Source organism: Chelonus insularis, unplaced genomic scaffold (genome assembly GCF_013357705.1).
Source record: "Chelonus insularis isolate UGA/USDA-ARS -01 unplaced genomic scaffold, ASM1335770v1 contig_25_pilon, whole genome shotgun sequence".
Taxonomy (NCBI): domain Eukaryota; kingdom Metazoa; phylum Arthropoda; class Insecta; order Hymenoptera; family Braconidae; genus Chelonus; species Chelonus insularis.
This window is the reverse complement of record NW_023276451.1, coordinates 18934-34913: the sequence shown is the minus strand read 5'-3', so window position 1 is coordinate 34913 and position 15980 is coordinate 18934. Positions and strand designations below refer to the sequence as shown.

The window sequence follows — 15980 nt, the reverse complement described above, 5'->3', positions numbered from 1 at the left end:
CTTTGTGATTAATTGAAAAAAAAATTCATTCAAAAAATCATAAAATTAATAGAAGGAATATATTCTAAAATTCACAATAGATTCGATACAATCATGAAAACACATATAACATTATTATTTGAAAACTATTTAATAAATATTATTACAAATGTAGTATGCACTCAAACTACTTCTGGTACTTTAAATTGAATAGATGATGAATAATAATATCCATTTTCCAGTTTATGAAATTTTCTCCAAGTTTATTATACAAAAACAGTTCTAAACACATAGATACATGATGTTGAGAACCGCGGTTAGACATCCCGTCATACCTGTAACTCGTTATCAGCGTTAACACCCTCACACAATCGAAACTAACATTCAACTTGTCTTTTTCTCACTTCCTCTTATATATTTATACTTTGTTTGTATTTGTTTCACTTACATTTCTGTCTTCTGCGACCCCTTCTACTTTCCACAGGACCCTCTCTCTCTCACTCTTATACTCGCGAAGCGCGATTATACGAACTGTTCGCGCAGTCAGTACAGAGACTTCGTTCACAACACGTGTCTCCCTCTGTCACTTTTCGCTTTTTTATTTTCTTTTTTAATTATACGAAAAAGTTTCATACTTATACTCATTCTTAAGGTAATGGTGATATTTTTTCCAATTAATTCACAGAAATCGTGAAGTTTTTTCAATGACTTTCTTTGATACGGACAAAGAAACTTGAGAGAAACGTTGAATGATCGTGTGATTGATTTTAATTCAGATTAACTGCAAAATTGTGATCATAAGAAGATGTGCAATTGGATTAATTAATAAGAAATAATCTCCTGGAATTATCTGCAGATGGTAAAGTGGTGTTTTAGGATCAAAAGTTCGGTAATTTGCATCGTCCTTTATTTTTATTTTTGCAGAAATTTTATTTCAATTAAACGTCTGTACTTGTTGAGCTTGAATCAAGTGTGCATGATTTTTGAGTATTTATTTAATTTCTGATAGTGACAGTTGATAAAATTAATAGAGTTTTATTGTAGCATTTATCTGAAACGTCAATTTACTTTGACGACCTAGTACTTCATTCGTAATTAACATCCTCACCTTGTTCTCCAACACACGAGCAATGACACATTGATTAAATATAATGACCATTCTTTGTAATTTTTTATTCTTTCACTCGTAAAAATGGAACGTGATTTACATAATATGTGTTTAGTTCTTGGTTATAGTTATTCTAGAAAATATAATGTAGACAGAATACAGGTAAGGCAATACTTGTAGCTTAGTTATTTTTATGAATATTGCATTTCTCAGAATAAGTCATCCGTGAGCATTAAATCATGCCACGTGGTAAACACAAAAAAAATTATACATTGCTCTTGATGATTTTTATCATTTTGCAGAGTTAAGTTGATAATTATAGAGACAAATATTTTAATCATTGAAATATTTGAAACTTAGTATTTTAATTGAATATTAATTATCGGCTATCTGGTTTGAGTAATCCTTGAATTAATGAGTTTTTCAAAAGTAGCATTCAAACGAGTCATTGAAGTGATTTGTCACAAAAAATTTAGTAAATATATTATAAATTAAAAATTACGGTGCATTGGCCTCTAAAAAGGTCACATTTTTTGCGAGATTGTATCTTAGTCGGAAGATTGTAAATGTCGATAGTTTGATCGCGCGCCAAAGTCTAAAAAATTTTAATAGAATCAATGGCGAATGTGAGAGAAAAAATTCTTGAATCGAAAAATATTTGAATAATTTTTTTTTATCGTTTCAATTTTTAATTATTTATTCATTAAAAAATGATGTCATTAGAGTGTTTTTTGGTACAAAAAGTTTTAATTGGTAATTAATTTAAAGAGTATTGAGGCAAAAAATCGGGTTTTAATTTCAGTGATGCTCATATGTCTTAAGAATTGAAGCATACAAAGTTGTTTAGTCTGGAGATTAATGAATGAATGAAAGAATAACAAGACAACGAAAAGAAAAGTACAAGTCATATAGAGGACAATGACATATCATACAAGATTTTTTTTAATAATTACATTGTTACCAATTTATATGTGATGGTACATTGTAATAAAATCCATTAAATTTTTTCAGTGAGCTTTAAAATAATTGATGAGAATATTTTTTTTTTATTCTTTATAATGTTTTGTCACTAATATTTGTCTCTGAAAATAACTACAAGAGAAGAATTTTCATATTTATAATTATCATTAAAAAAATTTTTTATTATACAATGGTTGTTGTGTTAAAATGGACTCAGGTCATGATGAATTATACGAAACAGAGCAAAAAATTGAATGTCATAAGGTTATTATTTGCTATTTTTGTATATTTATTTTAACTCTCAGTTCATATATCGATAAATATTATATATTATTAACTTAACTTCAGAACTTGCCTTCGTCTCGAATAAAAAGTGCTTTTATCAGAAGATATTTTATTTACTAACGGAAATATATCCTTGCACTAAACGTATTTTATTGAAATTTTTCAGACAATGTTTTTTATGTGAAGCAATTGTTATGATTGTGATAAATCAATTAATGACCCATGCATAAAAATTGATTGGCAAACTCTACTTTTTTCCTAATGCTACACGATTCCATTAATCTGAATACAACCGGCGATTCGCTCTCGTTATTTTGTTGAACTTTCGCGAAAAGCGCCGTTACATTCTCGCATCAATTGCTGCATTTTACGTGCCAAAGATTTTTTTTCGGTACTTGGATGCTTTCACACATGCATGTTAAAGAGCAAATCTCGACACACTTTTTATCTTTACGATAAAAAGAATTTTTTTGTACATGTTTATACGAAATTACCATATTTACACTACATCTACACATGTCATCACGTAATACATTATTGCATTATCAAACGGAAGTTAGTTCATTCATGCATTCTTTTGAAGTATAAAATACATTGCTTTTCTGGGGTTACTAATAAATAAATTGAGTATACAAAAATTAAATAATATTATATAATGATAAAAAATATATCACATAAAGATTAAGCAGTGTGGATTCGTATTATATTACTGGCTTGAAAGTTAACGAACACATAAATTACAAGACTTCTCAGTTTCTAGTTTACTACACCATAACCACAAGACGCCACATGTCCCTCATCTAATTACTCAATCATTACACGCATGTGTTTCTTACCGATGAGTGATTTCAAAAAAATCTGTTCACTACTAACATCGTTCATCTCTATTAGGATTTTATTTTTTTACTGAAAATACTATTTTTATAATAGAATATTTTTTTTCTTTTATAAAACTACGTAATATTAAAAAATTTCAAATTTGTTGCTTGATCAAAAAGTATATGTATGTTAAAAGCATTGTTATGTGTAAATTGAGCATTGACAAAAAAGGTAAAAATTTTTTTTAAATCCTCTAGGGAGTTTCAAATATATCGAGTATTTTTTTTAAAAATTGGATAAAAATACAAAATTCTTCTGGCTGACGTTAATAATGAAATATCTGGATCATAACAATAAAAAACTTTGCATTCCAATAACGATAAAATGTATAGATTTCAATCAAGGATGAAAAATGGAACGAAGCTGAGTATGAAAGTCATAAATAGAGTTAATTATTTTTATGAAGAATCAAATAAGCTAAAACGGTTATTTCCATAATAAATTTTTTTTCACTGAGTAGATTTATTTACAATTAAAAAATTTTTTACTGTTAATTTATGGTGTTTAAACGTCTCATTTCCTTTTATGTAAAATTGATTATTTTATTTTGTTTTGATGAAAAAGCTTTTAGATTAGCAAATTTCATTTTTTAGATGTATAAAAACAAGTTTAATTATAAATAAACACTTCTCCATGTGTTGTCTTTGAAGTGTTAATTAGTCGACAACATGTAGTTTAAAATTTACATATATATATTATATTACTCTATAAAGTATGCAATTTATTTTTCAAGTTTTAAAATAATTTTTATAACTATTGCAGGCGTCTCAAAGCGGCCAATGGTTTGAGAAGGATGGAGGAGCCATTCAAGGACACTGGTGATTCAAATAATGAAAGTCCAGTTAACAGGAGAACAGATGAAACTATTGAGGGAGTCATTACAACAGACGAGAAAGATGTACGGATACTATCCGTGGATAAACTTACAGTTGAGAAGATAGTTTTGGAGAAAGCTGGCTCACAAGAAGTACTCTTTACAAAGAGTGAAAGCTCCAAGAAGTTATCTGAGTCGACAAAGACGTTTCCTACAAAAATAAATTTTAATAAGTTGCAAGATTTTAAAAATAAAAAAGATCTAACTAATTCTAATTTTAATGAAGATCTTAAATGTAGTGGAAAATCAACTGAGGAATTGAAGAATGCAGATAATTGCAAGAAAAAGATATCTTTTTCAAAATTACCAGTTTGGAGATCGCCTAAAATAAAGAGTCCTAATATTGGCAATGAAATAAGAACTAAATCAGTTAAGTTCGATAAAAGTTTAGTTGAAGAAAGTCAATTAAATTCTCATTCTTCAATTCTAAATCCTTTGAAAATTTGCAAAGTTTCCCCAACAATCTCTCCAGAGCCTTTAAAGAAGATTAAAGCTAATACAAATAAAAAAGGATCAGCTTCAGGAGAGGATTTTAATAATCAAGCGGATTTAACAAACAATTCACAAAAGCTTATTCAAGACATTTTAATCGAAGATGTACGGGACAATAAAACCGAACCTGTGATTCAAAAATGTCGCGAAATTACACAAAAGACGCACAATGAAATTGAGAAGCTTCAGAAAAATTTAGTGAAGGTTAATTCAGCTACAATTGAATCTTTCAAACAGAAATTACCAATTTTACATCCACATGTGTTGAAGACCTCAACTAGTCCAGATCTAGATCTTAATGAAAATATCACACGAGTTGTGTTTGATAAAAATCTTTTACCTCAGCATGATTTTAATAAAAATTTTAAAGTAGAAGATAAAACATTGTTAGAGACTGATTTCGACTATGCACCAGATGGAGAAAAACTTAATTATAGTAAGTTTAATAAACCGAAGTACAGCAGAGAAGTATCAGAAGTTGAGAAAAGATGGTCTGGAGAATTTTTAGAAAATCAATTTGAAAATTCTTCAGGTTCGTCTAAATCTTCTTATATTGAAGAGATTGGAAGTATTTCATCTCATGGTAGTTTTATTGAAGATTCTCATGCAAACAGCAATCAACGATCAGAATTGCATGTGAGAAAAAAGAATGAAGACTTGAAAAAATCAGAAATCGATGAAATTCTTGAAGATACTGTTAGTACAGTTGATTCAACGTCATGCTTAGAAGATCGTATTAAAGCAATTGATGAAGATATCAATCAATCAATTAAACTTGAAAAAAATCATGATGAAAGTGAATCAAGAGACAGTACATTAAAGAAATCATCATCTACTGATACGTGTTATCAAATTGAAGAAGTACAGGTCAATATTGAAACAAATAAAAAGCAATCGAATGACTGTGAGAAAATAGAATTGAAAAGAGTTTTTATAAACGAAGAAACTGAAGAAGAAGACTGTGAAACGGATGATCAGTCGAACTTTATAGATGAAGAAAGGGAATGTACAGAGGTTGAGAGGGTAATAGTTACAGAGAAAGAAGGTGAATGTATGCAAAGTGACGGCTACGCTGAATTAATAAAAGAAATTACGATGGATCCGGGGTCGTCAAAGAGTAAAGATGAAAAGAAGAAGAAAGGTGGACTTCGTCGACTTCTTCCTGGATTATTTTCTCCAAAAGATTCTCGTAAAGATTATAAAAAAGAACAGAAGGAAAGAAAGAAACGTGACGAGCGGCATTTCAGTCAATATCAACAAAATGGAATTTATACGAGGTCACCCGATACGATGCATTTAAATGAAGATATTCGAAGAAATGTCAATTTAGATACAAGTCTAAATGGAACTATTATTGAAGAGAGATTAAATGAAATAAAACAAGAGCTCTTTCCAGAACCTGGAATGACAACTAGTACTCCAGATCATTTTATTCAAAATGATCGTAATCATATGCAAGGTCAGAGAGCTCCGAAAATTTATACAGCCAATTCTTCACTCAGCTCTATTGCAGTAGAAGACAAATGGATCGATCAAAATATTATCAGTGGATCTCCTGATATGAGAAAGCTCAAAGCACACATCAGAAATGATAATGAGAGTAAATGTAGTTTAGAGAGAAAGCATAGTCTTCAAGAATCCCAACCACGATTTTTAAGAAATCATGGACCATCTGGTAGAATTTCTGCTCCACCGTCTGAACGATATTTAATCAGACCTCGTGCAGTTCATCCTATCGATCGACCTTTGCCTGCTATTCCACAAAAAGTCGAGTACGTTAATTATGAAAATCATCCTGAAATTCACCAGGTTCCAAATAATTATACTGGACAAGAGGTTACTAATTATCAGATGGGAGGATATTATCCAAATAATCAAAATTATGCTAATGAAGCAGAGTTATTTGAAAATGGAAATCACATTGAGAAGGCAGAAGTTAATAAGAATTACAGCATTGATTCAGGATTTAATCTCACACCTGTATCAGGACAAATGAAAATGAATCGTAATCATGTAATTAATCAGAATAATAATATGAATAATAACAATGGTCAAAAAACACCCTCTAATCATGGAAGGTCTCCCAAATATTCACCCAGTTCCAGTCAAAAATCTGGAGATTATGCTGATTCCAGTTATACACCTAATTCAAGTCAGAAAAGTGAATTTTCACCAGGTAGTTCAAAAAGTGGAGAATATTACTTAAATTCTCCTAGAACCAGTAGTAGAATGTCACCTGATGATAATTTCAATGATCAAAGAGATGAAATTGATCATGAGCCAATGAAAAATGGAAATTATCAAGTACCTTCAAGTATTAGAGTTCAGAATAAAGATGAACATGTCTACGATGAAACACCGAGGTCACCTTTTGAAGAAGACAAATCTTCAGGGATTTCTAAAGTACAAAACAACAATCCAGAAGCAGTTTATGGACAACGAGGATCTCCCAATATCCCTTTATCATCCAATTTAGCTAAACTTCGCGCTAACGTTGAAAATTCATCGCGTTCAGAGTCTCCAAGAAACTTTGATGGAAGGGCAGGACAGAGTTCGCAAATACCTTCGCCTGTAGCTAGTAGTAAAGTTTCGACTTTGTCAATTCAATCGCCAAGCCAAAGAGACTTAGCAAAGTCTCCACTATCAAATGCTCCGAGAGTAACTTCTCCATTGACTGTCGTTACACCAGTAAGTCCGACGACTTGTATTAATACCATGTCACCAAACGGAATAAACAGAAGCAGATCCGCTACACCTTCCGGGTCTATGTCACCAGCAAGGATATTAACACTAAGTCAAGAAACTTCTCGTCTTACAATATCACCTTCAACAATTAACCAAGTGACGAGTAATTCAATGTCCACATTTCAACCTAGGAAAGCTCAACCAACAGATCAAATTTTGATTGCTTCTCCTAAGAGAGAATTAATTTATGATACTCAACCTCATCGACCACCAAGTCGTTTGGAAGCTGGATGCCCCGATTCTCCAGTGCCTATGGCAGATTCTCCATGCCGTATATCAAGCCCCCGACCTAATTTTAGACAAAATATTGCTGAATTAGACCGCGCTAAATCTCCTATCATGGAAATGTGTGAGCATCCACCGCCGCAGGCATTTCAAGATCAGCCACAGAGGATTCCGATGCAATCTAATCGACCAATGTCCCCTCGAATAAGTGAAAAAATCCCCGAGAAGGGAATTCAAAGACCCGAACCGATTTATTGTACTCGAAGTCCCCAGAGGGCAATATCACCTCTAGCAATAAAATCTGATCAAAGGACTACATCTTTAGCTGGAGGCAAAGCCAATATGCTATTGATTCCTGCGAGACCTGACAACGTCAATTCAATTTCATTATCTCCATCAAAACTTCTAGAAAACTTGGCTGCAAAAAATTTACAAGGTGTTAATAGTACTCAAGAACAACATCGTGTTCAATCTCCAAAGCCAATGAGCCCACAAGTACACAAAGAATTGATTAATTCTTCTCCAGAACAAGCAGAGAAACTTCAGCTCAGAAAAAAAGATAGTAATTATTATCATGAAAGACCACAAGCTATCTATGATGAGCAAAATAATTTAATTAGAGAAAAGAATACAGTTAATGAACCAATTTATGTCAAAAGAGTTCAACCATCACCTGTTCCAGACCACATGATGACTCCGATTTATCAGCATCCTCAAAAACATCAGGTAGTTAGTCAACAACATCAAGGAGCACGTCTCGAGCAACCTCGTCAGCAAATTTATGTAACTAAGCAAGAGATTTGTGGTCCAAACCAAGAACCAATTTATGGACGTCAGTCAATGCCTGAGGGAAATATTCAGAGAAATCAGAATCAAGAAAAAATTTATGGTCAAACAGTTACTGAGCCAATTTATGGACAAAATAAACAATTGTCTCCTTCGAAAAAGCAAATGATGCAACATTTAGAAGCTTTTTATTGGCAACAGAAGGCTTTGGAAGCACAGAAAAATTCTGGAAATTCACCAAATAAATGCCAAGAAATTTCCGTTCCCAATCCTGAAGTTAGAGAAGCCATTTATTGGCAGCAACTTAAAAAACTTGATGAAGAACAACAACGTAAAATTTATGAAAGGAATCAATTCGATGAAAAATCCGATCCTATCTACTGGAAGAAAAAGATACAGAGCTCATCACCTTCTCCAACTACACAAGTGATGAAGCAGAATTCTCCAAGTTTATCGAGTCCTAATCGTTCTCAAGTTCAAGCACAGATCGAACATCATTCTGAGAGCTGTGAGCAAATTTATTGGCGAAATAAATCATCTCCAGTAGTAAATCCGTCAGGAAAACCACCTCTTGCTGGTCAGAAAGGTCAGAATCAACCGGTTCTAGTAGTGAGGCCTCAACAAGCTGTTCGAGAATCAAATCAAGTTCAGTTTATCGAACAGGAATCAAAAGATTCATCTAAATCTAAAAACCTTTCACCTTATTTTGTCAGAAATGATGAAAGACGTAGCCTTCAGATCCCACGAAAGTCAGGAAGTACTTTAGACGATACTAGAAAATCATCAACGTCTTCGATTTATGATGACACCGATATAGATAAGAAACAACCGCCACCAATCTTTAAACGTGGCAGTCTTATCAGTAACTCTAGTAGCTCTGTCGAGTATAATACAATGGGACCAAAGCGAGTGAGTTTTTCAAATCAGTCAAATTCACCAGAAATTGGGTCTGGCAACTGGCCGACTAAACACGGCATGGCGCCAGAACCACCGACACGTAAACATCGAACTGAAGAGAAAATTCTTCCTGAAGCTGGTGTTCAAAATCCTCGTTTTCATGCCGAGGATCAGAACAATATCAATATTTATGGAAATGTAAGTGTTTGTTCTCTTCAACAACAACAACAACAACACATTTACGATATCGATTATGATGCTAACAAACCATTACCGCCACTGCCATCAAAAGATCCCTGGATGCTAAAACGCAGTAACAGTATGAAAGATGCGCGGAATCAACAATTTGAAGTTCAGAGATTGGTTCAGGTTAACCCTAGAAAATTATCGGGATTCAGCGAAAGTGAGAGTGGAAGTGAAGCTGGTGAAGTTCAGAAAATTCTTCAACGTCGTCATGGTGAGTTTTTAATTAAATCTATACTGCCAAATATGTGTATACTCATTCATTTACATTCATCATAAAAAGAAACAAAAGTTATTGGAAGGAATCGTAAAAAGCGATAATTTTCTTTGATAATTTAATAAAGTTCCAATTTTTTCTAATGAGTTTGTAATTAAAAAAAAAAAATTTTGTGTGTTAATATAACATTATTTTGAAATTTAATCTATTTCTATCAAATTTTCTGGTTCATTGAAATTACTAATATTTTAGTAAATTAATTTTAATTGAAGAATTAACGCTTCAATACTTCAATTTATCACTCATGGAAAACTGGAAAATATGTTCTGTATTAAATAAAGTAATTTTTCATGAGTTTACAATGACTACTTTTAACCATTTTCACTAGAAATTGTAGTTGATTATAAGTTAATTACAAAATAATTGATTTTCTTTTTCATTATGAATTTTCAAGCGACATCAGATGAAAATATTTTTACCGCAAAAGCTCATTTAATATTTTAATTTTTAAATATGAAATTAAGATAGGTAACTTTTTTTATTTATTTAACAAATGATTCCTTTGTCAGTGCATCTTAATGAACCACTTGACTAATTCATAAGCACAAGCACGTGTTCATGCACCAAGTCTCGACAATAAGATGTTGTTATATATATCTCCCCTGTGATTAAATAATCTTTAAATCCAAAGTGAAAGTGTAAATCACATTCATATCAGGGTTATTGAAGTTGAGAAATATTAATACATTCACTAGTAAAAAATAATTATAGAAGTTATCTACCTTAGTATGTTACCTAAATGGTAATAGAGATCGGTCAAACCCATTTACCCAAAGCTCAATAGCTATAAAGCTAAATAGCAGAATGCTTAATGCACTAAGGATTAAATGCTTATCCTCTTTCCAATGCTAATGTCCGTATAATACCTGTACGCGTTTTGCCCACAATTTATTTGTGGTCAAATAACGCGCAAGATTATTTCTCTTCTGCGCATGGTATTAGGCATTGCAGTCAGCTGCAATGTGTAGTACATGCGCCTCGAACGTATTCATCAATTAGACACCTAAACTGATTTTTTATGTTCAAAGAAAAAATATGAAATATCCAAGAAACAACTTATGAGAAAGTTACTGGATAGATGTTGCTTACATATTTATTGTGTTGGCTTTAGAGAGATGTATGATGATGGTTTATTAGTCTTGGCTAGATGAAACTCCTTCTTGTCTAGGTCGTTGACCTTGGCTGATCCATGAAACTACCATGTGCGCGCAAGTGACAACACACAGATGCATGTATACCTGCACCCACGCGTTTCCGGGCGCGGACCTTGCGTTAGAAAGACTATTGTCTTCATTTTTATCACGATAAACGACCAGCCGATCTGGTCCGACACTCGTTAACATGAAGACGATGCTTTTTGTTTCTTGTGGGTGAACTAACGGCTCCATTCTTCCACCAATGACTTTATTTAGCCTTGTATTCTGTACTCATTGCTATTACGTTGATGGTCAGATTCATTTCCTACTTTCTTTATTCATCATACGTACACAAGAAAATTTATATTCTGTTTGTAGATATTATCGTTTAAATTAAACTCAATATTTCAAATTATTGCTTTAATATAATTTATTTAAAGTTTCATAAATAATACAATATTTTTTTTATTTTTGAGATTTAATTGTTTTAAAGTAAATCAGGTCATATTAGTCATTGAAAGTGAATAAATCCATTGTTAAAACATGTAAAAAAAATGGTAAAATAGGGTATCCATTAGCCCTTAAGGGGTCATTCCGGTCTAAATGGCTTTTGGCAATAGAAATTTGTACGATGGTGAAAAATGTAAAAAAAAATGCGTGCTATCGGTGTTCATCAGAGTTAGAGATCGATGTCTCTTTGTTCATAATAATCTACATTTTTAGATTTTAATAGAAATAATTTTTTATTTTCTTTTTTACTGATATATTCGAATTTAAAAATTAATGATTTAGTTTTATTGACTTAATTTTGAGTCTGTTTTTTTAAATAAAAAAAGCTCTCTAAAACAATTAAAGTTTCAGTTAATACTATGATATTGCATAAGATAATTTTATCTGAATATCACAGCTAAACGATTATAATCATTATGCTTTTAAAAACATCAATGAAAGGCAAACTCTTGCATTCACAGCATTATTAAAATTATGCTTGAATATTTTTGCCATTTAGATACTTTTATTTTTGAAGTTCTTTCTACTTATTTAGTTCATTAAATCGTTTTTTCTTCTGCAAAGTGGAATATCCAATTTTAAATTCGATAACTTTAAATTATAAGTGAATTGAAAATTCATTTGAACAACATTTATTTACAATACATCGAAGTAATGGAATTATTTAAAGTAAATTTACTTTTTCATTTCATAAAAACTTCGGCTTGAATTTCTTATTAATGTAAAATCAATTATACAAGTGTCAGATGATGAAAATATTTATTCATGTAATAAAATTTCACCATAAAATTAACTGCAGCAGTAAAATTTCTCCTGCACTTCATGTAAAATAATTCATGAATTATGCATTCAACTTTAAAAAAAAAATACGAACTTCTAATTGAAATATTTTTTCACACAATAAAGTGAACCTATCGACTGTGATATTTATTTACCTATCGTCGTGGCGTTTGTGTCCGAAACAATAATCCATTGAGCTTTCTTGCGACTACCTTTCAAAGTTCTACTATAGATGGAGTTATTTCCATTAGCGCCTAAATTTAAAATATTTATTAACTTACTGAATGACAATAACAATAATCCTTTAAAAAAGAAAGAAAAGCAAAAAAAAAACTGAGTAATGTGTGAGATACCGAAAGTAAACATTAGTTTGAATCCATAGGTAGGCAATTTCGATTTTATTGAACAGAAAAAAAGAAAATGCATTGGATGATTTCTATGTTGAAGTAATATATATGCAGATTAGTGGAAATTCAATGTATTGTGTAAGTCAAATACAATGAGAAATGCATTGAAATCTCGGTTGGTTTTTCAACAATTCTTATCTATGTCTCGGATTTTCAAGTGGACGATAAGATTTGGCAAGAATACGAGAATACATACAATTGTTTTATTTTTCCTCCGGAAAAATTCCAAGCACGTAAAAGACCTCCTGTCGAGTTGTATTCGCTTTTCTTTAGATGATAATTTTTCCAGCGTCTCTGTCTGACCACACATTGTCATTTCCACTCAACAAAACCCACCCACCCTCTTTCTCTCTGTCTATGTTATACGACATTCTGTCAAAGCCTTCCCCAAGCTTTTCTATTCATCATTTCCCGCGATGTTTGTCTCTCTTTTCTCTCTCTCTCTCTTTCTCAAAACAAAACGGAAGTATGCGCCGTTAAATGTCGGAAACGCACGAGTAATCACGGTCGAACTTGTTCGGCGTTGGCGATATCTTTTGCTCGGGCAGTTCCGGCTCACCCGGCCAGGGATGCGGAATGCGGACGAGCGAACGTTTTCGGAACGGCGTAGTAGAGTCAAGTAGAGAGGACAGACTCCGGTCGGGCATCGATCCCCGACTACTCCCGTGACGTCATAAGCCGGGACTCTGCCACCCGGCACACGCCGGCAATTGGTGAGTTCGCTGCTTCTATCGTCAACGACTTTTGTTGTGGTCGACGTGTTGTTCAAGTGGTGGTGTTTATGGTGTTAGTGGTCGTAGAAAGTCGTGGACAGCAACTTTATCCATCATCCAATTTGTTTGTAATTAATATTTTCATTTTAATTCATCATTTCTCCACTCAGTAAACAAGCCCTAGATTGAAAATAAAAAAGAAAGTCATTCCTGTTTTGGTTCAGTTAAATATGGCATAAAGTATTCCATTCATATTCATTCCCACAGGTCTATCTCGTATCATCTGCAATAAACGATGAATGTAAGTCAGTGGTACAGCATTTCCGGGCGCGACAAGTGAAAGATTATCCCTTTAATTCCTTCATTATTTTTATAATCAATCTTATTATCTCTTTGCTTCAGTTGATTAATTGTATTGGATAATCCTTTATTATCTCTTTAGATATTTTGCGGTTTGAGACTCGTCATTGGATTTAGGTGCAAATGCCTGACATTGTTGGCTACCCGGTTGATCTTGATTTGCGCGGGTGAAACTAGTTAGGGTGTAAATCTTCCATATTTTTGAAACTTTTCGTGGATTTAAGATCTTTGTGGTGAGTTTAACTTTGAAGAAGCTGCTGGAATAATTTTCACTTGATGTTTAAACTTTTCTAATATTTATTTCCGGAGCAAATAATGAACTTAAATATTAATTTAAATGAGTTGTTTGTGGTGAATACAGTACGTGTAAATTCGTTTGTTTTAAAATTAATAAAAGGAAATTTGTGATCATTAAATTTCCATTTCTGATGAGACTTATTCTAACAATTTTATCTAATCAATATCGCGTATGTTCATTTTCCAAGATACGTGACTGTGATAAAAATGTATCTAATGAGGAAATCACATAAAACGTTTTACTGTAAATATAATCTAGCCTCCAAGTTGAATTCTTTTGCTTCTTTCATAATTGACAGTTGATTGATTTCGCTTTAGGCTTCACGCGTACTCATATCATTCACTAACACGTTATAGAATAGAGCTAACAACAATTTATCGTAGTTTAGAAATTTTCAATATATCGTTTTAAAGATAAAAGAATCAGGGTGTGATAAATGACTTATCAATGTCATTATTATTGATTTGATTTTGAATTTCAATATTCGTTTTTTTAAATTTAATATTAAATCTTATTACTGTATAATTTCGTTTAAATAACTTTTAATAATTGAACTAGAGTAAATCCATGAAACAGAAGGTAATTTCAAATTATTTTATTGAATAGAAGAATTTATTTGAGTTGTCATATTGGCTTCTATCATTTAATTTCACTATACAGAATAAATATATGTATATTTCAAAAAGAATCATAACAATAATCTATTGTTGTATTGAAAATGTCATTTATATATGCACATGAATTTATTTGCAAAATTCCTTTTTCAATGGCTTAAATCTTCAAATAATTAAAATGTTGCTCTCAAATAAATGACGAACAATTGAAATTTATAATTTATAAAAGCTTAAAGAATATTTTTAATTGAATTATCAATAATCAATATATTACTCAACTTAATTTTTTTATGTTTGGAATTTGATAATTTATTAAAAGTCAATTTTTTTTTGGTATTTATAATATTTGACAAAATTAATTAAAATTTGGTTTACGTAAAAATTACTTTAAAATAAGGACTGAAAAAAATGTGTAGATAAAAAAATACGGATCAATGCGCTCGATTAATTTTATGAAAATGACATTTTTATCATATGAATATATGCTCACTTTCACCCTTCACAAGAACGTTGGATTTCCGGTATCATAAACCCTCCACTTTCAAGACGTTACGCAGTCAAGAAGGGTGGCTTCATTAAATCAAGTCAATTGCTATGACAATTTTAAGGGGGAACGATATTTATTTATTTCATTTTCTTGAGCCTTACTGTCGCATATCTGTTATAATTTACCAAAACGATTTATGTTGATGGAAGATTGTCTACTTCAGGTCGGATAAATCAGGAAATAAATGGATTATGACGCGGTCTAACAATATTACCGCGAATATTCTACAACTCAAACCATATCGTACTGTATATGTACTTTACGGTTTAGGGTTAATTAAATTCGTGCTCAAAACAGCTAAACAGAAGCACATCATCATTTCTGTTTATAGACGTTGATCAAATCATTATATTTCATTTCATCATATACCTTCCACAAGTCATAACTTTCCTACAAACTTTATTCTGATGGCTATATCCATATGGTTAATGCACTAGTAATTTAAAATAAGATATCGCATCGGAATTTTTTCGATTCACAGTAATTGGAATGTAATAAATAATTTTGAATTATTTGAATTATTGAATAGAAGAAAAATTTTTAAAATATTTGCTGACTTTTATTGATTTTATTTGATTAAAATTCATCTTTTAGTATTGTTGACATAAATATTTTCAATTTTTTATGTAAAAAAAAATGGTTTTATTCCCATTTTTGACAAGTTATATTTAAAATGAAATAAAAATCAACTGAAACGAATTTGTTTTTTTTTAAAAATAGAAAAATCAAATTAAAGGTTGGTGTAAAATTTTTTCAACACATTCCTTCGATTGAGTTAAATAAAAGCTGAAATAAAATAATTTCAGTTTGATGAAAAAACTTGATTATATTCAAACATACATATTTTATATTAATTATTAAGCAA

General features: G+C 31.4%; 1 protein-coding gene across 1 annotated transcript; it reads left to right on the top strand.

The window, feature by feature from the left end:
* The first annotated feature begins 536 nt into the window (after positions 1-536).
* On the top strand, positions 537-9752 carry LOC118064810 (putative uncharacterized protein DDB_G0282133). The gene is made up of 2 exons (XM_035079684.1): positions 537-868; positions 3974-9752. The coding sequence occupies exon 2, from the start codon at positions 4005-4007 to the stop codon at positions 9750-9752; it is 5748 nt and encodes a 1915-aa protein (XP_034935575.1). The 5' UTR covers positions 537-868; positions 3974-4004.
* Positions 9753-15980: the final 6228 nt, after the last annotated feature.

What these genes read in the sequence shown, in the direction of transcription:
- LOC118064810 (XM_035079684.1), top strand. Translation starts at nt 4,005, where the DNA reads ATGGAGGAGCCATTCAAGGACACTGGTGATTCAAATAATGAAAGTCCA.